This window comes from Vigna umbellata, chromosome 5 (assembly GCF_029865625.1).
Source record: "Vigna umbellata cultivar VRB3 chromosome 5, Vumbellata_1.0, whole genome shotgun sequence".
Taxonomy (NCBI): domain Eukaryota; kingdom Viridiplantae; phylum Streptophyta; class Magnoliopsida; order Fabales; family Fabaceae; genus Vigna; species Vigna umbellata.
The window spans coordinates 69279691-69304888 of NC_142169.1; the positions used below are offsets into that span (position 1 = coordinate 69279691).

The window sequence follows — 25198 nt, forward strand, 5'->3', positions numbered from 1 at the left end:
TTTTTTATTCTCAATCAATCCATGCATGATTTGTCGTACCATAACAGATACAAGGAGTAGTACTCTGCATCTTGCTTAAAAATATGAATCGAAACACGAATTTATTCTATTTTATGACATGTTATAAGTCATCTTCAATCTATTGATCATTTCAAATTCTCAAATGGATCTTATATTATACACATCACTCGTTTTTACTAATTAATATGAACTACGAAGAAAGCAAAGAACTCCATCAGCATACCGGTAATCATGTGTATGCCTCATGTTTCTAGGATCAGAATAATATACCAAAACATAGATTTCAGAAATACCATGTGATGCCTTCGACAACGTCAATGGGCTTCCTTTATTAGAAAATTACTTAAGTTCTTCATATTTTAGATAAAGCTTAGAGTAAAAATGATAAACCTTTTTAAAAATTTGAATGTTGAAAATAAAATAGAAAAAAAAAAGTTGTTTTGAATACAACAAGAATTATGTTTGAGTGGGAGAATTGAATCTTAGAAAAGAGATGATAGTTAATATCCTTTATAATACTTTCCTGATAGAGTTCGAGTGGTGACCAAAAATCAAGAACCGCTCTACATAATATATATCAATTTGTAATGTTTTTTTTCTTTTATTTATCTATTTTATTCTCAAGCTTCTTTTTTTCTCTTTGTATTTTCTTTTTTGTGGTCTAAAGCAAAAAGGTTTATACAGATAATTCAGTGTAATTTCTTTTGTTGGAACATAAGAGCGTGGGCACGTAGTGATTACGATGGGAGTGTTGTGATGTGTTTAATTTGATTAATAGGTGGCTAAATTATTCTCACTCATTTCCACAACAACATCACCTCGTATTTAATGATCCATCCATCCATCACTTTCCTGTTAATCACACCACCCACCGCTCTTGTCGGCCTACACTCGCTACTAACTACAACCCCTACTTTTTACTTATTCTTTTTATATTTTTTATTTTTTACCATAAATAGATTTCAATTGCACACTAAAGAAAAATCATTATTTGGACAAACACATGGAACCATGTTTCCATCACGATGTCCTAACAGTCTGTAATATGTTCTTTGATAGTGTTTACCTAAGGATGCACCTCACCTGTCTAGTTCTTAACTTCCCCTCTACTTTTATATTCAGTGGTGGTTCATTCCCACCATTATTTCTTTCCTTCACTCTACCACAATATACAATAACGTTTTATCAAATTTAATATTTTATTAAAAATGTAATTATATAATATATGTATTTAATTAATAGTGATGTCAAGATATATTTTTCTTTTATATTTTCTTCCAGCCTCAAGATTCAAAACCACGTATAAACTGTTGCAAATTTTTATTTTAGCTCTTATGCCAGTCTTTGAAAATAGTAATGTATTGTGAATAATTTTCAGATAGAATAATTTTGTATCCATAACTGAAATTTCAAGATTTCACCTTTATTTTAAGAAAATAAAAAAAGACTTGATAACTAAATTTTAATTTTTTTTAGCCTTCAACTCAAAATTAGAATAACATCTTGATTTCTTTAGGTAACAAAACCTGCTTTCATAAATCTAAATATTTGTAATTTTTAACTTTTAGCTTGAATACTTCAGAAACCCTGGTTCGAAAAACTAAACTTTTCTTACACACCAAGATCATTCGGCAAATTTACCCAAACAAAACTAATTAATTATTGAAACATTTTCAGCAGTTGTTCAAACCCACACTTTATTTTCTAATGTTAATAATAATATTCTCAACCTTTACTCTTTTTGGCAATAGCTCTATGTAAGTTAAAACAAATGCAGTTTCAGCCGTAATGATAAACAAATATGATTAACAAAATTTAATATAAATTCAGTAATATAACAAATACGAGGCTTCCAGCCGGCCATAATTTATGTAAATAGTAGTCTCAAACTTCATTTACCAACCACGATGCCCTAAAATATATGTCAATAAAGCAATTACTAAAATCAATATATAATATATCTAAGAAATTGCTTTCTACATGTATTCTACATTTTGACTCACAAATACCAAGATAAATAGTATGTATACATATCACAGTCACGATACTTCAGCCGGAGACCGTAATCGGATTTCATGTCACCTATACTCGGGAAAAAGTCAAGAAAAAAATATTCCATTATAATTATATTTTGAAATATCAAAGAATTTTCAGTTTACCCTTGGCCACAGAATCCTTAACAAGTTCCATATGGCAAGAAGCTTTCTGAGCTCCAGTCAACCCAGAACAGGTGCCGCTGGCCCCCAAAGTGACAGCAAAGTAAAGATAAACAGTACAGAGAAGAGTTAGCAGAACAAGAGCAGATAAGAGGAAGCGATGCCTCTGCACAAGTGTGGACCAACTACCCAGTTCATCCTTTGTAAACTGCCTCCTGAAAGAGGGAGACTTCAGTCGAGGAGAAGATAGTATGGAGTCAAGAACCATGGCTTCAATATCAACCTTTTCCAAACCCCTGAAGCTGCAAGTCATGCAAAAATACCAGTAAAATTTTTACTCTTATGTAAGTGCCATGTAATATAAGGATTAAAAAATGACATTAGTATAGCAATCCAAATCCCATCCTTCCCAGTGTGTTTTTTGGTTTCCCTGTTCTACACAATCACGTAGACATACTAACTATTTTTTGGCTTCTAGAAACTATTCGATGGGTTTTTAATGTCAACAGCTACAATGTGACTGGAAGAGAACTTCATGAAATCATCGTCAAATATCAGTTCAGAATCTACTGGGAAAGCCTTCGTAAATTTGTCTTTGGCCTTCCCTCAAACAAAATTTAGACACTCGCCTAATAATCCTTAAAAAAGGAACAAGTGCCATAACACAGTGCCCTCACCAAATCAAGCCACGAGTGCAAATTCAAAGATGCCAAAGGCAAAGCTACCTAGGTTTTAAATAACAGTCCGCAAGTATGGCTTTGGCTACAGCATCTAAGGTTCTTGTACTATCTGCAAGAGCATCGCAAATTTCGGCCATCGCCAATTTTCAACAATATCCAAGATCGCAACAAACAATGGCTATACTCGCGATTTAAAACCCTCAACACTAGATAACCTCACAAACAAAGGCAAATTCATGATTTCACTCGGACTACAGATGAAACGAAAGAGAATAGCAACCCTCGACAAAAACAGCAAAACTCCCAGAGACAAAAAAGCAAGACGAGCCCCTTTCCTCCTATTTCACGATGCAAGTCTACTTTACAACTAAAAGAAACGTAGATCTTTCTTCTTTCCCAATTCTGACAACACTAAACTCAAAAATATCTGTAAGGGTGACATCTACTCGGCAGCAAAGAAATCAGAGTATAATTGTCAATTTCAAGAAGGCATCATTGATAGGGTTGCATGAGTCCCAAATAGATCCAACCGTAAGAAAACCGAAGCAGATTCAAAAGAAAGAGTGGCATGAGGGAGGTGGTGAATCTGAAAGGGTTACGTTTCAATCAACAAGAGTAGCAATCAACAGACAGATTAGTCGAATCGCGAAGTAACAAGAATTAATGATAGTACGCAATCTGAGGAATAAATTGATATAGCGAAAGATGAAAGAAAGCTCAGATCTAACGATATTGTAAAAGAAAAAGACAGAACAATAGACATACATACCCTTCCCCTTCACCTTAGAAGAGGTGCCTTCGATTTGAGAGAAGAGAGGAGATCAGATAAGACACTTGCCGCACAATTTGCAAAATAATGTGTCAATCGCACGCCATTTCCTCTTCTTATATATACAACAACTCCATAACAATACGCGTATACAACTCACACTCTTCTTATCCTACTAATCTCTATTTTCTTTTCTAATTATTTTCTATTTTGTCCTTTTGATTATCAAAAAGTCACACAAACCATAGCTTTTTTATTTTTTGTTTGCTAGGTTGAAACTAGGTCCAGTTGCCGATTTTTTTGTTGAAAGACATTGATACATGTATTAACTTGGGAACGCTTTTTAGGGCACCGTCCTTTACAACGTAACTACTCTCGAGTCATGGTCAACAACACAAAGATACCGGGAGCTCCATCTCATTAATTGAATCGATGGGCTTCACTACCTAACACGCAATGGAATATCCATCGCTTTGAGCCCACTCACTCACCCCTCCCGAGCCCATTTTCATCCGTATACTGCCTCCCATTCAACTCTCACTGTGGGCCTTTCAATTCTATAATGGACCCAAAAAACCCACACACCATTTTTCGTAACAGATAACACCGACCACCTCGTATGTGAAGGGACCCCTTGGTACAGAATTTGGCACCCGTGCTTTCTGGGGGATGGTTTCATGAAAAATATGAGAGGTGAAAAAGAGAAAATTCAAGTAAATTCTTTAAATTGGGTGATAATTAAGAGAGAAATAAAATATTTAAATTTATTATTTGTTTACTATTGTTGTTATAAAATATAATTATTTTAAAATATTTTCAATATAATTGATTATAGTGCAAATATATTGAAAGTGTGTTTTTTTTTTCTGTAAAACCTTTTAATTGATCATGTTCTTTGAAATAAATGTTTTATTAAAAAATTGTATATGTTTAACGATGTTCCTTATTTTCGAGTAAATCCTTTTAAAATGTTAACACCATAACAGAATATCCTGCAAATGTAATTATCACTTTTGACACGCATTTTTTTTCACAATCATTAATCAAAAGTAAAAGTGAATGCAAAAATATTATTTGACACCAATAACCATTATTTAATAACCCACTGAAAAATAGAATAGTTATAACAAAAATGAATTTTTATATTTATAAAAAAAACAATAACAAAAGTAATGTCAATTAGGCGTAGATTACACGTTTTCCAATAAAAAAATCTCAATATTAACTGATAAAAAAAATATTTTGTTAATACCTGTTATTTTTAAATCAAGTAATCTCATATTATATAATTATATATATGTAATTATAATAATAAATAAAGTCACGCGAACTAAGTTATACGAGTTTTTTTTTTAATTAATTTTTCTGTAAAAAATAATATTTTATATTATAATAATATGATCATACGATTAAGGAATTAAATGATATTAATTACGTTTAAATACTATTAGTATTTTTTCTATATTTATGTTGATTTATTATATACAAAAGGAGGAAATAAATATGAAAGGTATAAGTAAAATATGTGTGAAGAATGACTACCCTGACCCTGACAGAGGTTGTTTTATATCTCAGAAGAATGACTAGTGAAACAGGTAAAGCTTCTTGTTGTTGTTAAAAGCTACCTATCCTTAAGCTTGGGCCGACCCTTCTAAACTTGGCTGTTTGCTGTTTGTAGATTACTACAAAGCAAGGAAGAAGGGCTCTGGGATTTAACACATACAGTTCTTCAACATCTGAATGCCCATTTATCTTTTCTGCCAATGAATCACCCCTTTCTTCAATTCCTTCAAGAGGGCTACAAATTCTCCCAGCTATTACTCTGCACACTATGATGGACTTTCTCGAAAATGGTCTCTCATGGGATGTCATTATGGAAATGGATTCAAAGGCTTTCCCACTCGTGGAAGTTGTGTAAACCCCCAATGCACCTTTGAATTCCTTGTTGGTCGAAAACCCATGTCTCAGAATTTGACATATACCACAATAGTCTAAAGTGCACAGCCTATAACAGCTGTTTATGCCCAGAGAGCATGCAATTGTTGTGCCGTGGAACCTTAAAAGTTCGTTTCCATCAGCCACACAACGAGGGTGTTTTTTCTTTTGTCTGTCAGCCTTTTCCTTCACCTTTTCTCTATACTCTTCAAAGCAAGCAAAGGTTTTTGGTATATTCACAACCTTTAAGATGCAGTCAATCTCACCCAACATGCTTTCAGAGTAAACCGAGCTTGTTCCACATATTGTTTCTATGATCTGTCTCGACGAATCTTCCTCAAGCTCAATCACTGCAAAAACAAAGTATATTTGTATACAAACATTTCCTCTCCATAAATAATAAATACAGAAGTTCTTTCTTTCGTTATTTCCTTGAAACCATAGATTAATGACGTTTAGTATGCTCAAATCGTTTGTTAAATATATTGAGTTAAGGCTTTTACTTTTCCGTGGGAAAGAAAGAACTTTATGGCAACTAGCTGAACCATAACATGAATAAAACAAAAACACAAGACTGTGAAAGAAGAAGTCCCATAAACTCTTGATCCTTCAATTCAATTAGGAAATATTAGTCTGTTGTTACCTGAATGATCGGAGATATTGTGTGCTTCTACAGCAACAGGGTTTTTTAATTTCTCGCCACATTTATCACATGTCAATGATGAAAAGACATCAGAATCCATCCCAACCAAAGTCCTTGTATTGGAGAACACATTTGCTTCATTCTGATCTAGAGGATATGCTATCTTCGAATATGTATCTGACCTTCGTGTTCTGTGAGAAGTTTTATTGCTGCTGTTTCTTTGAGGACAAGAAAAACGTCGACTAGTTTCATGGTTTGAGCTATCAAGAGTGATTTCGTCGATTATAGGACCAGTGATCTCAATGTCTCCTTTAAAACTCAGGGGATTTTTAGAGTGCCTGTTGCTTCCATGGATGAAATCTTTGGTATTTGAATTCTTAAGATTGCCCAACTTTGTTCTCTGATTACCTTTTTGCTGCCTAATAGTGTTTGGATCATGAACATGATTTGGGTGTGGCTTGCACTGAAGGGTCTTCTTGAGAGAAAGCCAAGCCTCAAACATTCTGTCTCTTTTTTCGTTATGCTCTTAAAAGGATCGACACTCAAAAGGCTTTGGGAGAAGAAATGTGTAGAATATTTCCACGTACCAGTAACCATTCCAATTCCAAAGGAAAGAAAACAATCAAGGAATCTTGTCCCTCAACTACACAGTTCCTTCGTATGCAAGCTGTTCTTTCCTTTTCAGTAGACCTTTAACACAGAAATATTTCATGTGCAACTCAATATCCATTATAACGATTTCAGTAATTGAATTGCCATAAACATGGTAGTTTGATTTTGAAGCCTTATAATAACTTGAGAATCTCCATTTATTATTCATGATTCAAGCAATCTCCGACAAATTTATATCATTTAAGGTTATCCGATCTTTGAACAATCAACGGACGAGGAAGCACTAACAGGGATCACCACCATCCAATCATTTTTTATTTCAAATAAAATATTGCTCGTGGAATTGAATTTATCAACAAGGAAATATAAGCAGGTGACGACGTCATATAATAAAATAAACAACTTCATATGGTGCTTTCAGAACTCTTAAGAAATTTATCAACAGTTTTATCTCAAAAGTCAGTAATCTGTACATGATCAGCTTCACGCAAACAGGTTGAATTCTTGGGACATTTTCTTCTTTAATTAATTATTTGTGTTACAATGATTAGGACTGGTTAATTTAGTCTTTCAATTATTATAAATTTATAAGCAATCACAGGAGCTCTTGGAGATGTCCATATTCTAGATTGTCTTTGGTTTCATCAGTATTCAATGATTTCTAGCTTTGCAAATCCAAATTATTCTTTGTAATATTGTTAGTATATGTTGGTAATTTATAAAAAAACTGAATTCCTTTAATAGAGAACAAAAGTGAACATAACAGACAAAAAATATTGAAGAAAAATAACGAAAACTTACTTCATTAAATCAGAAAATATTACATTTATTAAACTTTTTTAAAAAAATAACCATTCACTAACAATGAATTCCTAAAAATAAACTATTAAATAAAATATATGAATAAAAGATAACAAAGATTTCTTAAAATTAAAAAAACAATAATAATTAAAAAATAAAATAAAACAAAATTAAAAAGCGGATATGAAGATTTTTTAACATTATATAATATTATAATAACTTCAAGAACCCTTATTCATCCTTGCAAGGTTTCTGAATTTAGATTTTTCATTTCTCTTGAATGTTCAACCTTTTACCTCCCATTTGAAAAGCTAAATGAAAGGGAAAGATCCTACACAAAAATAAGTTACGTCCACTGTGTGAACTAAAAAAATGGACTAAAATGGATGAAAAATGTGAACTTAAGAAAATGGTATTAGAATAAAATGTTATTTGCTTGAAGTAGACGTGGATAAAATCACCGGGGAAATTTTCTTTTAGGGAAGAAGTAAAGAATCTTTTTACTTTTAATACATTAAATAAATAATTGATACATAAATATTTTTAAAAGTGATCTTCTCTTGTAAGTCTAGTCTAGACCATAATGTAAGTGATATCCGGAATTATAAGAAAAAAAGAGTTTGTGATTTGCTAATCAGGACATTGAGACAGGTCCAACACAGTGCATTCAAAGATGATTTGAAATCAATTGTTTTGATCTTTTTTTAGGCAAAACTTGTTTCAAAATCAGGCCTTTTCCCCTATAAATCACATTACTTTCATGTTTAAGTTGAACAATCTTTTTCAGAGTTTAGTTGCATTAATTACCTTTTATCAAAACTATTGCCACAGGAAGAAGATATATATCATAAGGAAGGAAATTAAAAAAACCTAGTTTTGAAGTAAAAGTAGAGAGGTTCGTTTGGAATACTTGTTGGCTGCTTTCCTTGCCCCCAATGGAACGAATCATAGAAAGGGAAAGACAAATTAAACGAAGAATAAAGTAAATTGTAATGAAAAATTGGCAGCTTTCATCTCACGAATCACGATCACACTTAATATTACATAGTTTTTTTGGCAGACATATGTATCATTCACTAATGACAATTATGTTTAAATCAGGTAAGCTCCCTATATATATAACGAATTTCGTCTGATTATTTAATGCAATTGCATATTTAGAACTTCAACTTAAAACTACTGGTTAAACTTGAACAATTTAATGTATGATCTCATGTATGTATAAATAGTGTAGTGCCATAAAATATGCACAGCCCTACTTCATCCTCTTCTCTAAAGCTTCTACTGTATTAGGGAATCATGACCAAAAACTATGGCTTCCTTATCTGCATACTTGTCATGGTCTTGGATGTTGTTGCTGGCATACTTGGAATTGAGGCAGAAATAGCTCAAAACAAGGTACTATAATTAGAAAGACTCTTCTGCTTCATAAATGTTGAGAACACTAAAGGGTTTAACACGACTGTCTGATCCTTTTGGGATGAATGAACAGGAGAAGCACATGAAGGTGTGGATATTTGAGTGTAGGTACCCAAGCTATCATGCTTTCAAGCTAGGTTTGGCAGCTGCCACTCTCTTGGCACTTGCCCATGTAATTGCTCACTTGCTTGGTGGCTGCATCTGTGTTTCGTCCAAACAACAATATCGATTAGCTTCGGCAAACAGGCAATTAGCAGTGGCTTTTCTCATTTTCTCTTGGTAAGTCTTTTACTTTTAATATCCCTAAATCAAATCCCTTTTTGTTATAGAATTCACATATTTTGGAGTTAATACTTTGCAGGATTGTGGTTGCTGTTGGGATGTCGATGCTGATCATAGGCACATTAGCAAACTCAAGATCAAGAAAATCTTGTGCGATGTTCAGCCGCCGGTTTCTATCCATAGGAGGCATCATGTGTTTCATCCATGGATTGTTCACTGTTCCCTACTACGTTTCTGCAACAGCCACCAGAAGGGAGGAAGAAAAGATGAAAGAAAATGCCAGCCAAAGCGTACGACGCACTTGATCATCTTTTGTTACCAAACCAGAAGCGATTATACCTAGTTTTCTACCAAGTGTACATTTATTTTATTTCATTTTTTTGTGTGTTTCACTGATTACACAAATTGCTTGATTTTCAACGGGTGCATAAACAATTGTATGATTAATAATATCACTGCAAATGCACAACAAAGTGAAGGAAATGCATAATTTGAGAGTGAGAGAGAAGTAAATTTCTCTGATTTTACCTAATAAAACACCATATCTCTTTTCCATGCTAAAGTAAAAGCGCAGCATTTACGACCGAACTCATAAAATCAGATTTAATAAGAGTAAAAAAAGATGGATAGAAATGTTAGGCTTTGAAAATATTCATGGAACCTTTCTCTCAAATTCATCCTTCAGTCCAAACACAAGCTAAATATATTCTTTGCTAAGTTTAGAAGAAAAATGTATATAATACAATTTTTGTTATAATTTTCAGGGTAGATTAATTAGTTTATTCAAAATTAGTTGTAAATTTAATACCTACTTCTTAAGTTTCTTTGTTTATATATAACTAAGGAAACAAGACTAAGATGAATTTGATGCCATCTTCATCTTCTAACTAAAAATTCTTCTTCCTTCTCATCATGTATTATATTAAAGGGATAATAAAATTTTGTGTCTCATCTCCATTCTCATTAAAAATCACGTTTGTGTAATTGTCTATTTATAATATCAAATATTAATTAAATCATTTTTTTAAAAATGTCTTTAGTTTATCAATAAAAAAATTAATCATATAAATATTAAATAAGAATGTACAAAGAATTATAAAAAATAATAATAAAATTGGATTAATATATTAAATATATTCTGAAAATTTAAAATAGAAACATAGAGAAAGACAAACCTATTTGAAAAACTGGAGGAATATCTACATTTTTTTTTCTTAAATGAAGCCAAAATTAGATGAGAGGGACTAATAAATAATAACTGAGGCAGGAATAAATTTTGTCTCCTCACCCCAAGTGTTTCTGAATACATATTAACTTATAAAATAAATCACACTAACACTCCTAACATTTTTCAAATTAAACAAAGATTTCAGTTTTTCTTTTTAATTCTGCACAAGTTTTGTTTTTTTAATATATACATACATATACACATGAATATACATATATATATATATATATATATATTGGTATTCGTTTAGAGAAAAGAGACACGACAGCCTCTATACTTTTTTAAAGATGAAAAATGGAAATAAATAATTGGTTTGTCGAATAGATGGAAAGAAGAATATATGGGTGATTAAATAATGAAGGATGTGAAAGGTATAATATTTTAGATAACAAAATAAATGACGATGAATATAAGGAAGTAAAGAAATAGAAAACCAAAAACTAAATAGATAAGAGTATTTGTATTTATTTACAGGAAGATCAATGAATAAAAAAATAAAGAAATGAGAGGTGGTTGTGTCATCATGCAATGGGTGGTCTCATTTCGCAGAGGCTTCCCGGGAGCGCTAAAAGTTGTGGCTATGAGTTTCTTTGATTAGTTTGTCGTACGAATTTTCCACGCAAGTCATTCAAACCCCAACGTTTCTTTCTCAGCAGAGGCGCCACCAACAGCAAGATAGAGACTTTGGACTTTTCTTCTCACCCTATTTATCACTCTTCTCCTCTTCACTTCACCAATTCATTCTTTCTGTCTCGGTAAGCTTTTCCTCCTCTCACTTCTTTCCTTTCGTAACCTTACTACCCCATACTCATATCACTTTACACGCTTCTTTATTGCTTTCAACTGCAGTTTTCTTCCGTCATTTCATCCCTTCTCAGTTACCACATCTTCAATTCAACTGTACTTTCCAATCGGGTTTGTAAAAATACTTCTTTTTTCTTTTCAAAAACTCCCTTTATGACTGTAAAATTCCAATTTATCCGTCTGAAGCCTGGAGATCTTATAGTCTACTGCCTCCATGACAGGCACTAACATGTATGTCTTTCCCAAATTTTTATGTCATCGTTTTTTGGTTTGTGAAATTGAATTTGTTGCATATGAGGTTAACATGTAGATCATTCAGCATTTATTTTTTTAATTTAATTTTTTATTTGTCCTCATTTTCTTTAGTTATTACGTTTTATTCTTGGTGTGAGAGGTTGAAAAATAGAACTGTTGAAGTAAATTAATGGGCTCAGTTGCAATAACATTTTAAGGATGAAATTTCATTTTAAGAAAATGGAGAAATGTTAGTTAAAGGATGTTTTTGAGCGTAAGTGGAAGAATGAGAAGGTAATATAGAATATGGCCTTTATTGTTGTCATGGTGTTCTGCCAACATTTTGCAGAAGTTAACTTTTCTACGTAGTTGGTGTTTTGATCATGGAGAAATCCACATTAAGCTCGATTGAATTCCATTTTTGTCAGAAAGTAAAGGTCTATGTTGGTGCAGGAGGAGTTCCTAACATGACTACTGTACCTACTGCTGATCTAACTGATGCAAATACAACACATGTAGCGAATGGTGATTTGAGGGTGCTACATCCGGTGTTCAAGGTTTATGGTCAGGTCACGTCGTTCTCTGGTCCCATTGTAACTGTGAAGGTGTTTGAGGACAACGTGTTGGTGAGGGAACTTCTTGAGACCAAAGGGGGAGGAAGAGTATTGGTCGTTGATGGAGGGGGAAGCTTGAGGTGTGCTTTGCTGGGAGGGAATTTGGCACAGATAGCACATAGCCATGGGTGGGCTGGAATTGTGGTGAATGGATGCGTTAGAGATGTGGATGAGATCAATGCATGTGGCATTGGCGTCAGAGCCTTGGCTTCTAATCCACTCAAATCCAACAAAAAAGGCACTGGGGAAAAGAATGTCCCTGTTTACGTTGGGGGAACATTTATTCGGGAAGGAGAATGGTTGTATGCAGACAATGACGGCATCCTCATATCAAGATTTGAGTTGTCAAACTAAAAAGTTAGTTAAGTATTGTTGCCATTGGGATGCTTTATCAGATTTGAAGTCATGGTAAGTTTGATTTAATTTGTGATGGTAAATGGAAATGCTGTGTGGAAAGAATAAAACTTAATTTATTGCGTGAACTAAGTGTCTGTTTCTCTGTTAATTGTTTGGAGTTAGGGGATTCATATAGAAGTATGTCAATGGTTTTGACCAAACTTTCTAACCCAAGTATACACAGGATATCATCACATAATCAAACTAAAAACAAATTAGTTTATAAAGATTTCTTCGGATTGTGAACTTTCTTACTGTTCGAATGGTGGAAAAAGTATTACTTCGGAAAAAAATAGGAGCAGAATCATCCTTCGATATCTAAACAGGCTGAGTTCAATAGTATGTGTAAATAATACCATTACTCTCAATGAAACAGCAACTGCTATTTCAAATTACAACGATAGAACACTTAATCTAAACGTTATGAATCTTTCTCTATTTTCTGGCAGATGTTGCTGGCTAAGGAGAATGCCCTTCAAATGCTTTTGCATTGTATCCATAATAAATTCTAACCGTTTTTTTGCTCATAAAGAGATCTTTCATCCTCTATTGGTGATTCAAGAATTTGAACAGATAAACTCAGTCCAACACTAAGGAGGCTACTGGTCGTTTTATAAAGGGCTCACAAGGAAGAGAGATAAAACCTGATACCACACAACCACCACTTCAAAATCTGATAGAAGTCATCCCTTTTAACCTTCGATTGGTCTGTCCATAGCAGCCTGCAACTCTACCCACAACCTTCTTAAGGATGGCAATGAAATTTAAATCTTCATACAACCTATCCAAACCAATCCCCAATGGTCCAATCTTAGTGGGATTTAAGGCAGCCCTCCATATAATCAAACCCAGAGTGCTAAATTTATATAGTGTAACTAAGACGTTGAATTAAAAAAATAATAATATTTTCTTGATTTAATCTATGAAAGGCAATACATAAATTCAGACAGCAGCTCATTGCTAAAAAGAAAATTTCTCTAAGGACGGACGGAAGTGACGATATTGAAATAAAACGCTTGTCTACCTCTTTCAACAACCTGTTAAAACACCTATTCAAAAAGGGTTGCGCTTAAAGAGATAAAAGGGTTTTGAATTCTTGTTCTGGAGTCCCCGATATTGAATAAGAAAGTTGGGAAACAGCTAAATGCTAAGAGAAATAACACATGAACCAAACTCACACACCGATCAGTTCTGAAAGAGTACTTCATGCAAATTTCTAAAATCATACTGAAGATTTTCCCAACAAAGAATGTAATGTTAGCAGGAAACGATCATACTCCTGCACTCATTACGGAAACAACTCTGCACTTTAGAGACATTAAGGAAACAGCTCTGCACTTAGAGACAACTCTTCAACATCAGTAGCCATTAAAATATTAGAAATTTACAAGTTAGGACAAGTTTTCTGGGTTGCTAGCTTTTCGATTGAAGATTGTAATTATTAATAATAGAATTGTACATGCTCAACTCAAAATAACGATGCTCGGCTGCTGTAATAAGATTTTCACTTTGATAAAAACATTATCACAGAAGGAGGATTGTCCTTATCATCCCAATGGAATTTAAAAAACAGAATTCATCATTACAGAGGAAATAACATTACCATAATAGGCCTATAATAAATCCCTTGATTCAAACTAATAAATCCTTGATTCCAACTAATGAATCGATGACCAACATGGAAAATACATAACAACCACAACAGGGAGAACAGTCTCTTAACGCAAAATGAACATCATGTCTTGAGCCACATTGGCACGTCACCAACAGGAATAAAAAAGATAATATCATAGTCAATCCACAAATACTTATGAATTTAGAGTAGACTAAACACCCAAAAGATCATACTACCATAAAAGATCCGTTTGAAAATAAACTCTGTTAAACACGAGAAACGATTGTCACAAAATATGCAAAGAACTTTAGAAGAACACTTTCATATAGCCAATAACTAAACAACATACTATACTACCGAATCAAGACTATACCATAGTCACAAAATTATAATGCGTAGGAGATAGATCCTCAGAACATGTGACACAGTACCAAAAACAGACAGCAAACAACATTGAGAATCCTAATGGTTGGACGACCGAAGTGCCTCAACTATCAATTTAGTTTGCTCCCCAATCAGTTCTGAGCGATTAGCAAAAAGTTCCAATTCAGTACGTTGTAATTTCTTCCACTTTGCCCTCAACTCTGTCCTCTTCGATTCACCAATCAATTCCAACCCCTTCTTCACATCCTCCTCGTCCAACCCACAAACACCCAGACCCTCTTTAAAGTGGGACAATGCATGCAAAAACATACTCACTTCACAATTAACAGTCTTTTGATCGATATGCATCTTTTCAGATTCCTTGAACTCCATGCGCGTCGCTGGCACCGTCTCCTGTTTCGGTTCAGGTTTAGTTTTCTTGGCAGAAGCCACATTCCTGCTACCGGTTTCCTTCTTCTTCGGACTCTTAGCAGCATTCCCGTTAGCCTTGGGCTTTTCCACTGCCCCATTGGCCACTCCACCATCTTGCTCACTTCCCCAAACCTTTTTCGACAATTCAAACGTTTTCTGATCGTGCGGCTTTGCAAATATAAGGCCATCAGCGCTATTCCCTCTCACTGCAGCGATCTCATACTTCTTCTTTAGTCTCCGAGCCTTCTCCTTCAGCTGGTTGCTGGTAACTTCCACATGCAGCGACTTCTTCAAGAAATCATGGAAAGCATTGCCACCCGCAAACTTAAGAGGGTCGTTCCCTGTTTTGGAGGTGAACTCGGCCAAGCCCTTGAGAATGGCGAGTTCGTCCTCCTCGCTCCACAGCCTCTGAAACTTCTTCATTTGATCGCCGGACTTCTTCCCTTCCTCCATCTCTTCGTCGGAAGCGGCAGGGGAAGAAGAAGAATCGCCGGATTTCTTCTTTTTCTTCGCGACGTGGGCGTTGCTGTTCTCGGCGGCGCGTTTCACAGCCGGTTTGGGTGGCGCCGGAGAAGGTAGGGCCTTGGGCTTTTGGGCCTGGTCCATGGGCTTTGTCGCGAGAGGCTTTACCGCCTTCGCAGGAGTGGATTCAGTTTCCGACTCGGTCTCTGATTCGGATTCTGTTTCGGAATCAGAAGATGCGGATTCGGGATGAGGGTTCGTGGGAGCGGGTGGAGGGTTGGTTTTGGTGATGGGTGGTGGAAGATCGTCATCTTCTGCCTCTTCTCCAGAGGATTCTTCATCTTCTCCCGACGAAGCTTCTTCCTCTTCGTTTCCATGCCGCAGAGAAGATGGTTTTTGCGTTTCTTCTTCCTCGGAATCTGAAGAAGAAGCCGTGGGTGGCTCATCCAGAGGGGAAGGACGCTTCTGCTTCTGCGCCATGGACAGGAAGAATTAGGGTTAGTGAAAGTCTGATTAGGGTTTTGAAAACAACAATGAGAAATATAAAAGTAAATAAAACTGATAATGGAACTTTATATATATATATATATATATATATATAAATGACAAATAGAAAGAAAGGGTGAAAAGGGTATAAGTGAAAGGAAAAGGTCAACCGTTCAGCACACCAATAAAAGTTGGCCATATTTTACTTTATTCAAAAAGACCATTGAAATCTTTCTCTCACTACTTCTCAATATTTCAATTATTAAATTTATTATTTCTACATATTATATTAAGATTAAATATGTTTTATAGTCCTTATACTATTAAACGATTTTGGTTTTAGTTCCCTATTCAAAGTAAGGTACATTTTAGTCCTCCTCCTTAAATAAACTTTGATTTTAGTCCTCCAAAATTAACACTGTTAAAAATCAACTGATGTAGCTAACAATAGACTGACACGATTTTTTTTTCTTACGCTGAGTAAGTGTTTCTCATCTTTTCTCCATCTCTCTCCCTCGTCTCTTCCTTCCCATCTTCCACCCAACCTCCCCATCCTTGGAAATATGGTTGTAATCTACTAGCAAAGTTGTTAGCCCCAAGCATTTGGAGATTTCCTTAGGTAAATCTCCAGTTAGATTGTTTCCACCAAAGTCAAGCACTCTTAAAAAGGTAAGACGAGATAGATCGGCAGGAATGCGACCTACTATAGTGTTTGATCCAAGCTCAAGACTTTCAATATCAGAGCAACTTCCGATTTCCGAAGGGACTGCTGTTGTAACATCATTACCAGACAACGAAAGAATAAGCAAGGAATGAAGAAAGCCATAATTTTCAGGAATAAAACCGTAAAAGGTATTAGAATTGAGATTAATATATTGCCAGCTCATCAAACTACTAAATCCTTCAGGCACATCACCAGATAACTCATTGTAACTTGCAAATTAGGCAATCCCGAGAGCTCAAGCGGTAGTTCTCCAAAAAAATTCGGTTTGCTCAAGTCAAGCGTAGTTAGCTTGAAAGGATTCCCTTATGGTTGATAGGGAGGCTAGCACATCATGAACCCACAACCCTGAATTGGAGCACTTTCCTGTAGCAGTATCGACCAATGAAAAGTCCACTTTGACTAAAGCGAAGCAACGATTTTTTGTTGAGATCTCCAGACCCCACAACGAATAAAAGTTCAGAGACCGAAGGGCAACCAGTGACCTTCCTTCATGTACTGTCACAGAGCCACCTCTATGAGGTCGCCAACAGTGGATTCCGCCGTCATCAGCGCTCACACGGGCGAGAGGCCTCCAGTCACTTCTGCCTTCGGCGACGATGCTCGTGAGGGACTGGAGTTCGGAGGTCGTGCTCTGGCAACGAAGTTGAATGATGAACACGGCGGCCTGGCCATGGGCGGATGTCTTTCTCCATTGATCGGTAGCTGTCAGACTGGCCTTTACAGTCTCTCTCCTTCGAATTGAGTGGAAGATGGAAGGAAGAGACGAAGGAGAGAGAGAGAGGGAGAAAAGGTGAGAAACACTGACTCAGCACAAAAAAAAAATCGTGTGAGTCTACCGTTAGCTACATCAACTGGTTTTTAACGGTGTTAGTTTTAGATGACTAACATCAAAGTTTCCCTAAGAAAGATGACTAAAATGTATCTTACTTTGGAAGAGGAACTAAACCCAAAATCGCTTGATAATATAGAGACTAAAAACATATTTAACCCATTATATTATAATCAATATAATTCAAAAAAACCACAATCATATTTATCCTACATGGAATAATAAGATTATTTTTAATTATTGAAAATCTCGATATACATTTAAATTTATATATATAAAAGTAATAGAAGGAAAAGGAATAAGTAGTTAAAAATTAAATATATGAACAAAAACCAAAAATAAATAAATAAGAATCCAGATTTATAATATAAGAAGTGTATTATATATATAGATATTTATTTTATTCTAGCTAAAATTTATACTTGATTAAAAATATTTTTAAAATATTCACATCTTTCATTGGTTTTATTTCGTCATCGTATATCTATAATTGTATACACTATGTATGAATTTGTAATCTTTTTACACAGTCTCTCTCTACATATATATTTGGGTTTTTGTTTACTTGTTTGATTTCAATTATACACACAAGGGAGAGTAATTTGAGAATTAATAAGAATGCCGAGTGTTGTAATGTTGTTTATTTGATTAAAATTTATACAAATATTCTTAAAATAGTAACATGTTTCATAAATATATTAAAATCCATTGGAGAACAACAATAATAGAGAATACGTTTAAAAAGAAAACAATCAGAACAAATGTGTTTGTGAGAGACAGAGAAAAAGAAAGAAAAAACATAACCTAATGTCTAACCTTTATTTAATTGATTTTTAATTATCTTGTATTCAGATTGAGTAAAAATCTAAAAACTCTAATAAATATAGTCTAGCTCACATAATAATAAATTTTTACCTAGATACGATTTTCAATATTTTCGAGAAAAGTAAAAATACTGAGATTTAAAATATATTTTTCTAACTAGATTAAATAGTTAGTGTAAATAAATATAGTAAAAAGTACATCCCTAAAAACGACAATAGATTAAATGATAAAATATATGATAATAATAAGGTATAATTTTAAATGTTCCATAAAAAATAAAAGTATCTCTGACTGACTTCGAAATTTCCATTAGAGATATTTTCACACAAAAGCATTTTTGAAAAAGTAAGCATGTTTATTTCAATTAAGAAAATTACAAAACTTTAAAAACACGATTTATCAGACAATAATCACACACAACATCAATGTAATAAGTGATTATTCAATATTTTTTCACATAATAGTTAAGCAATAAAAATATTTAACTGATAATGTCAGTGGGTTGAACGTCAAACTCACTCCAAGCCCAAAACCTATTAATTTTGTCTGGTATTTCGTTGTACACCTCATTTTTTCTTCCTGTACCCCTAAAATCATATATTCTTATTTACCCCTAATAAGCACACTTGTCTCCATTGAAAAATATGCTAGTAAACTTGACCCAAATAATAATCAGGTGTCATAGTACATGATTATATTAATATTTTCTGTAGTAATTTTTTTCCTAATTATATAATAAATTAGTAGACAAGGCAATGCAATTGGTAGTCGATTCACATCATTAGTCTGCCTGACAAATAACAGGATACTCTGAAACCTTTTTATATAATGAAATAGAATAAAATTTTATAGAAGATATTTGTGCTAAGAAAGTACGGTTCTTTTTATTTAGGAAAATCACACTTCAACAATCATTTTTGACAACATTTAGACACGCGTACACGTGTCAAAATCTGAATGGTCCAGTTGGAAAAATTAAATGAAAATGGACCACTCAGATTTTGACACGTGTGCGCGTGTCTAAATGTTGTCAAAAATAGTTGTTCAAGTATCATTTTCCTTTTATTTATTTTCACTTCTATCACTTTTTTTCTCTGGGAAAAGAGAAAGGAATCAGATTCTGTTGCTTGATGTATCATCCGTTCAACCAAAAACTGGGGACCCCATGTATTGATGAATGATGAATTATCAATTGAATTTTCTACAATAATTTTTCTATTTTAACAAGGAAAAAATATTTTAAAAATTGTTTAAAAAACTTATTTTAATTCTAAACAAATTTTCATTATTTAAAGATATGTTATTTTGAATTAATTTGTTTTGTGACCGAAGATCCTTGTCTTGTAAATCAAGTTGGCGGTGAGAAGGGTACTAGGTGGGTCTTCCTAATCCATTGAAGATAAATTATTAAAGTCAATCTTATCTAAAATAACCCTTATTGTACAGATTAATATATATTCTTCAACTCTGAACAAGGAAGCTGCAAAGTTCTCTCCTTTGGAGTACAGTCAATTGGGTGAGAGAATGGAAGCCTCAGAGCAGAACAAATCAAGGGTGGTGGTAATTGATTCTTTGCAGTCATGGGATTTCTATGTCACCCAGGCCACTACTCAGAATTCTCCTGTAAGATACTCATTATTTTTCAAAATTGGATCTTTTAATTTTTGTTTTTATCGTCTGGAAAGAGTGAGCAAAAGGGTATTTGGGGTTCAAGTTAATTACAAAGTTCACTTTGGTTTTTGGATTTTGATTTTCTAAGTTTGTTTTAATTTGGATTGCTGGCTTTCTTTATTGTTCACCTGGTGGATAGAAAACAAGAGTATGATAATTTACTTATGGCTTTATGTATTTTGTGGAATTGATCGACATAGGTTGTTGCTCACTTCACTGCTTCATGGTGCATACCCTCGGTGACTATGGGTCCTGTCTTTGATGATCTGGCTTCAAGCTATCCGGATCTTCTGTTTCTCACAGTTGATGTTGATGAAGTCAAGGTAAACTCCCTCCTCCCCTTTAACCTGATCCTTGTCGGCCTTGCATTCCTTTTTAAATGTTTCAATAACAGATAACAGTTCATGCAAATAAGATAGGAAGAAATTGGAGAACGAACCTTGTATAAGACGAGTTGTTATAAAAAGAAAAAAGGTTAAATGGTATGTCTTAGTTAATTACTACTTTCTGTTTCTGGTACGTTTTTATGCATGTATGGATGTGATGTGGGATGTAATCTCTTTTGAGATTGATATCAAGAATTTTCTGATCAGTTTGAATTGAAGTATTTATGAGCATTCCTCTCCAATCACACTCACTAAAGAAATGCAAAAAATGCTTGACAACCACCACATCCAAGAATTTCTTCATTTGGTAGGTCAGCATCACGGATCAAATGATGCCGTAATGTTGGGATTTTATTTTTCCATGTTATATTCTTAAATGGATAATCGTTGGTTGGGATAGAGCAGTAAATGGAGGAACGTGTTCAAGGTTAGTATAATTTAGGGACCGCCATGTGATTCTTGTAAAATGTTTGTTGAATGGGGTTGTTTAACTTCAAGTAAAAACGGAGTCAACCAATCCTGTAGAATATGATTGCTGCTATTAAGAAAATTGTGCCATCATTAATGTACATAATGAATTGTACCAATAATCTTGTACGGGGATGTTTAACCTCATTATTGGTTGGAGCAAGTTGACAACAACTTATTGAATAGTATAATGTATGTAATATGCATTAGGAATCCAAGTATGTTTAAAGTTCCTCAACGAGTAAACATGAAAAAGTTGAGTGACACACAAGAAAAAAAAAACTACAAACATAGAGTCATAAAGTTTTATGTTGCGGGTGGTAGGTTTTTTATACGAGAAATTCATATCTTTGGTAAAAAAATTCCCAACAATATGCATCCTAAAAAATTTGTCTAGTACCATGTGCATCAGGAATATGGTTCAACAATTGGTTTTGTTAATGAGCATTGTGTGCTTTTAGCTTTTAGCTTCAGCTTCGTGTAGGATAAAAAAGAGTAGAACTCTACCTGCCTTGTACGTTCTATTTGCTCCCGTAATCCTTAAGATATTGATTACTGACATGGATTTAAAGCACTGTTTTACATTTGGGGTTTTTCTACTCAACAAAGAACTATATATATATATATATATATATATATATATATATATATATATATATATATATTCTGCTGATCAAAATGAACCTATGTTATGCATGTTGGTAATTGACTGATTAGATATCATAACATACTTTTTGCGATATCATATTGATGCTTGGAGCATTGAAACAAAAAGTGAAGTGATGTGTGATTTTCTCTAATGGTTTTGTTATTGTTTGATTATGGTAATTAAATACATTGAATTTGTTTGTGGGGGTCAGGAAGTGGCCACCAAAATGGATGTAAAGGCAATGCCAACATTTTTGCTGCTGAATAACGGTGCTGTTGTGGACAAGGTAGTTGGTGCGAATCCAGAAGAGATAAAGAAAAGGATAGATGGGCTTGCTCAGTCCACTCGTGTCTCACTGGCATAGTTAACATCTGTGTGATATTCTATATTCTGCTGTTGCAAGTTGCTAAATATGCACTTGTGGTCCTGCACTGCCCGATGGAACCCCGAGTCAAAGCCTTTCGTGATGTTGTATTTTGAGTACCAGTTCAAATATAGTTTGGTTAATGCTTATATCCGCAGCTTTTTTGTATCAGCCAAATTTTACATTCTGTACTTCCGGTTGTTGTGGTTTCATGCTGCTCTTCCCTTGGATGTTGTGAATTCACTTGTTCTTTTGCTAATGAAATATACATATGAATATTTTCAAGGTATTCTGTGTGAAATTGCGACTTAATCGTTGAGTGGGTAGGATTATCTTTAAAACTGTTAAATCACAATCTTTAGTTTGTACACAAAAGTTATGTTTCTTAGTTTATATTAGTATATTTTTTAACCCGTTTTTAGTCAATATAATCTAAGATTATAGACTAAATTAAAATGTAAGTGTATGTGTAGTCACAGATTAAAGACTGTACGCGTGAGATTTGAGAGACTAAAATAAGCTGATTCTGTAATATAAGGATCAAAAGAACATGAACTAGAACTTGTTTGCAAACGAGCCAATTTCTTGCAAAATAAACTTACTTCCACCGAGTATGCTATGTTTGAATGGTGATATGAATTTGATGTAAGCTGTCCATGTTTGTTGGTCCTAATTGATGTATTGATATTAAGCTAAAAATTGTGATTTCAAAACTAAACAGTTATTTTGAGTCATTGCTTGAATTTTATGTTTCGAAAGGAAGTGTAAAGTTGGTAATTCCTTTGATGTTTTTATGTGGGGCCAGTGAAATTGGAAGGCCCCGGTACATATTATTTTGCATATTTTTGAGGGAAATATATATAAAATAAAAGAGAATGTGAGTTTGTGGTGGGAAGTGATAGTTGGATGGGCATTGATGTCCCAATGTGAGTCTCTCGTATCAAACACCATCTTCTTCCATATATTTTTGTTTTCTCTGTATACAGAAAATCGTTCGTCACATCTTTATTTGTTCCTAACTCCGGCAACCCTTTTGGGTGGAGATGAGTAACAGTGATTGGGTGTTGGATTATGATTATCTAGACAGCATTTCTTTCCCCACTCTACACCCACCCAAATTCTCTTGGTCTTCTTCCTCTCCTCCTCCCACCTTCAGGTTACTCCATACTTCAACCATTTATGCTTCTCTTTTCTATCTACAACTTTTTTGCAAAGGCTGCACTTGCTTTGCACATTTACACCACTGCCTACATTACAATTGTATCAGTCCTTTTTTGAAGGAACATAAACATGTACTTATGTTTTTCTATCTGTTGTAGATGATACATTTGCCTCTTCATTTTGTCATTGTCTTTTTTTGCTCATAACAATGGATAATGTGGACGACATTTTACATATTTTTACTTAACTTTCTGTTTTGTAATTATTTTTATTTTTAAAGTTATTTAAAAATTTCATCCCAAAACAAGTGAGTTTTTAATGGTCATTTGTGCAGTGCGGACGTAGATGACCCATTGGGAATTTCGGATGGTTTCAAGGAAAACGGGTCAAAGAAACGGTATGCTATTTAAGATAAGAATTTTTAATGACTTTGATTTAAATCATTTTTTTGGCTTCTTCGGACAGTTGCTTTTATTTTTATATTATACCATTAACTTGTTTGGTTATTGCATGCTACATTTGCTCTTGGTTTTTATATCAGTGTGATTACCCAAAACTTATATGAAAAACTTGTGTTTTTATATGCTTAATTTTTAAAGAAGCATGGCTTTTGAAATCGACCCTACTTGATATGTATAATCATTTTCTTAGTCAAAAATTGAAATATTAATACATTTTTCTGATAATTTACAGACCTTTCTATTTTTAAATGTTTACACAGTTAACATTTATGAAATTCTTTAGTTACTAACAATTTTTTCGTTTATAATTATGTGAACGTTTTTAAATTTTAAATAAACTTTGAAAATATAAATAAAATGAAGACATATAAAGGAAAAATATCATCCTGATGAAAGCATTTTATTTTTATATATTTTTCTCAATAATAATAATAAAATAAGGAATTATAACTTTCCAAAATTGATTTTGAGTGTTTGTACAATTGAATTCTTTTAATTAAAATTATTCATGTTTGGACAGTAAGTTTGTTCTAAAATTTAGTTTAAATTTTTCACTTCCATACCTAAAAATTATCTTTTATTATTTCTACTTAAACTGAGATTTTGGAACAAAACCAATTTATATGGGTTAACAAGCAAACATCTATATCTTTATAAAATCGAATTTTCTTACTGTCAAAATCAATTCTGATTATTCTTAGCATCAAACCAAACACAATTGTCTGTTCCTTATATATGTTTCTTAAATCATCTTATTAGTTTGTCTTTAAAATCTTATTACAGTCTGAGGTCACCTGGTTCAAAAGCATGTAAAGAGAAAATGAGAAGGGATAGACTCAATGACAGGCATCTCTACTACTACACTTTTTTTTTTCATTCATGGTCCTCTTATTTTGTATGTTTCTTGTTTGATCTATATCTCTGATGTGACTTTTTCTGAACACTGTTTAAAGGTTTTTGGAACTGGGGTCTGTCCTGGACCCTGCAAGGCCTCTCAAAATGGAAAAGGCTGTTATATTAAGTGATGCAGTTCGAACGGTGTCTCAGTTACGAGAGGAAGCTCAGAAGCTACGAGAGTCCATTAAGAATCTACAAGGGAAAATCAATGAACTGAAGGTGTGTAAATGTAACTGCATAACATGGTATTTCATACTTAGCATGCACATTTACTTGATAAATGCTAGCAACACTGTTTGTCTGATTCTATCACATTCTTTTTAACACACATTTGTTTAACATGATGGTTAATCTTACCTATGACTATATACTTTTGGTGTTTGTATAGGCTGAGAAGAATGAGCTTCGTGAGGAGAAGCAGCAACTAAAAGCAGAAAAAGATAACCTTGAGCAGAAGATTGAGGCCTTTAAGTCACAACCTAGCTTTCTTTCTGCAGTTCCTGCACCAGGACAAGTTGTTGGTAGAAAGTTGGTGCCCTTCATGGGCTACCCAGGAGTTGCCATGTGGCAGTTTTTACCACCTGCTGCTGTTGACACCTCACAGGACCATGTACTCCGGCCACCGGTTGCATAACTCGTCAAAGACACTTTTTTTGGAGAAACGGAATTTATCTTCACTTTTTGTGCTATTGCTTTTGCATTTGTGAAATGTAGAAGAAAAAGTCTTACTGATTATAGAGGCAACTTTATGATAACTAACCAACCAGCTTTCGGTGAATGCTTTGTTTAAATAAGTTCTCTTTAAAAGATG

At 33.8% G+C, this 25198-nt stretch overlaps 6 protein-coding genes and 1 pseudogene across 11 annotated transcripts; 4 read left to right on the forward strand and 3 right to left on the reverse strand.

The window, feature by feature from the left end:
• Positions 1-1957: 1957 nt before the first annotated feature.
• Positions 1958-3900, reverse strand: LOC124819566 (ephrin-A3 protein). Its single transcript, XM_047291113.2, has 2 exons — positions 3627-3900; positions 1958-2479 (listed from the first exon to the last, which is right to left on the reverse strand). Exon 2 carries the CDS (start codon positions 2443-2445, stop codon positions 2161-2163), a length of 285 nt encoding a protein of 94 aa, XP_047147069.1. The 5' UTR covers positions 2446-2479; positions 3627-3900; the 3' UTR covers positions 1958-2160.
• A 1207-nt stretch (positions 3901-5107) lies between these two features.
• Positions 5108-6714, reverse strand: LOC124819569 (uncharacterized). Its single transcript, XM_047291117.2, has 2 exons — positions 6205-6714; positions 5108-5911 (listed from the first exon to the last, which is right to left on the reverse strand). The coding sequence occupies exons 1-2, from the start codon at positions 6704-6706 to the stop codon at positions 5241-5243; spliced, it is 1173 nt and encodes a 390-aa protein (XP_047147073.1). The 5' UTR covers positions 6707-6714; the 3' UTR covers positions 5108-5240.
• Positions 6715-8779: 2065 nt separating this feature from the next.
• LOC124819572 (protein DESIGUAL 2-like) lies at positions 8780-9867 on the forward strand. Its single transcript, XM_047291119.2, has 3 exons — positions 8780-9015; positions 9110-9315; positions 9398-9867. The coding sequence occupies exons 1-3, from the start codon at positions 8917-8919 to the stop codon at positions 9621-9623; spliced, it is 531 nt and encodes a 176-aa protein (XP_047147075.1). The 5' UTR covers positions 8780-8916; the 3' UTR covers positions 9624-9867.
• A 1228-nt stretch (positions 9868-11095) lies between these two features.
• LOC124819577 (putative 4-hydroxy-4-methyl-2-oxoglutarate aldolase 3 pseudogene) lies at positions 11096-13980 on the forward strand (annotated as a pseudogene). 5 transcript variants are annotated; one of them, XR_015786853.1, is made up of 3 exons: positions 11097-11301; positions 11396-11581; positions 12038-12680. The product of XR_015786853.1 is annotated as a putative 4-hydroxy-4-methyl-2-oxoglutarate aldolase 3 pseudogene, transcript variant X1 (transcript). The 5 variants fall into 5 exon arrangements; XR_015786855.1 differs by having other exon boundaries at positions 11396-11461; XR_015786856.1 differs by lacking the exon at positions 11097-11301 and adding an exon at positions 13044-13980 and having other exon boundaries at positions 11318-11581; positions 12038-12606.
• A 474-nt stretch (positions 13981-14454) lies between these two features.
• On the reverse strand, positions 14455-16012 carry LOC124819576 (GLABROUS1 enhancer-binding protein-like). The gene has a single exon (XM_047291125.2). The coding sequence runs from the start codon at positions 15944-15946 to the stop codon at positions 14672-14674; it is 1275 nt and encodes a 424-aa protein (XP_047147081.2). The 5' UTR covers positions 15947-16012; the 3' UTR covers positions 14455-14671.
• Positions 16013-19587: 3575 nt separating this feature from the next.
• CXXS1 (thioredoxin family protein CXXS1) lies at positions 19588-22157 on the forward strand. Its single transcript, XM_047326768.2, has 4 exons — positions 19588-19705; positions 19777-19953; positions 20202-20324; positions 21716-22157. Exons 2-4 carry the CDS (start codon positions 19855-19857, stop codon positions 21866-21868), a joined length of 375 nt encoding a protein of 124 aa, XP_047182724.1. The 5' UTR covers positions 19588-19705; positions 19777-19854; the 3' UTR covers positions 21869-22157.
• A 505-nt stretch (positions 22158-22662) lies between these two features.
• On the forward strand, positions 22663-25165 carry LOC124848939 (transcription factor ILR3-like). Its single transcript, XM_047326766.2, has 5 exons — positions 22663-23024; positions 23364-23426; positions 24274-24336; positions 24444-24606; positions 24776-25165. The coding sequence occupies exons 1-5, from the start codon at positions 22912-22914 to the stop codon at positions 25019-25021; spliced, it is 648 nt and encodes a 215-aa protein (XP_047182722.1). The 5' UTR covers positions 22663-22911; the 3' UTR covers positions 25022-25165.
• Positions 25166-25198: the final 33 nt, after the last annotated feature.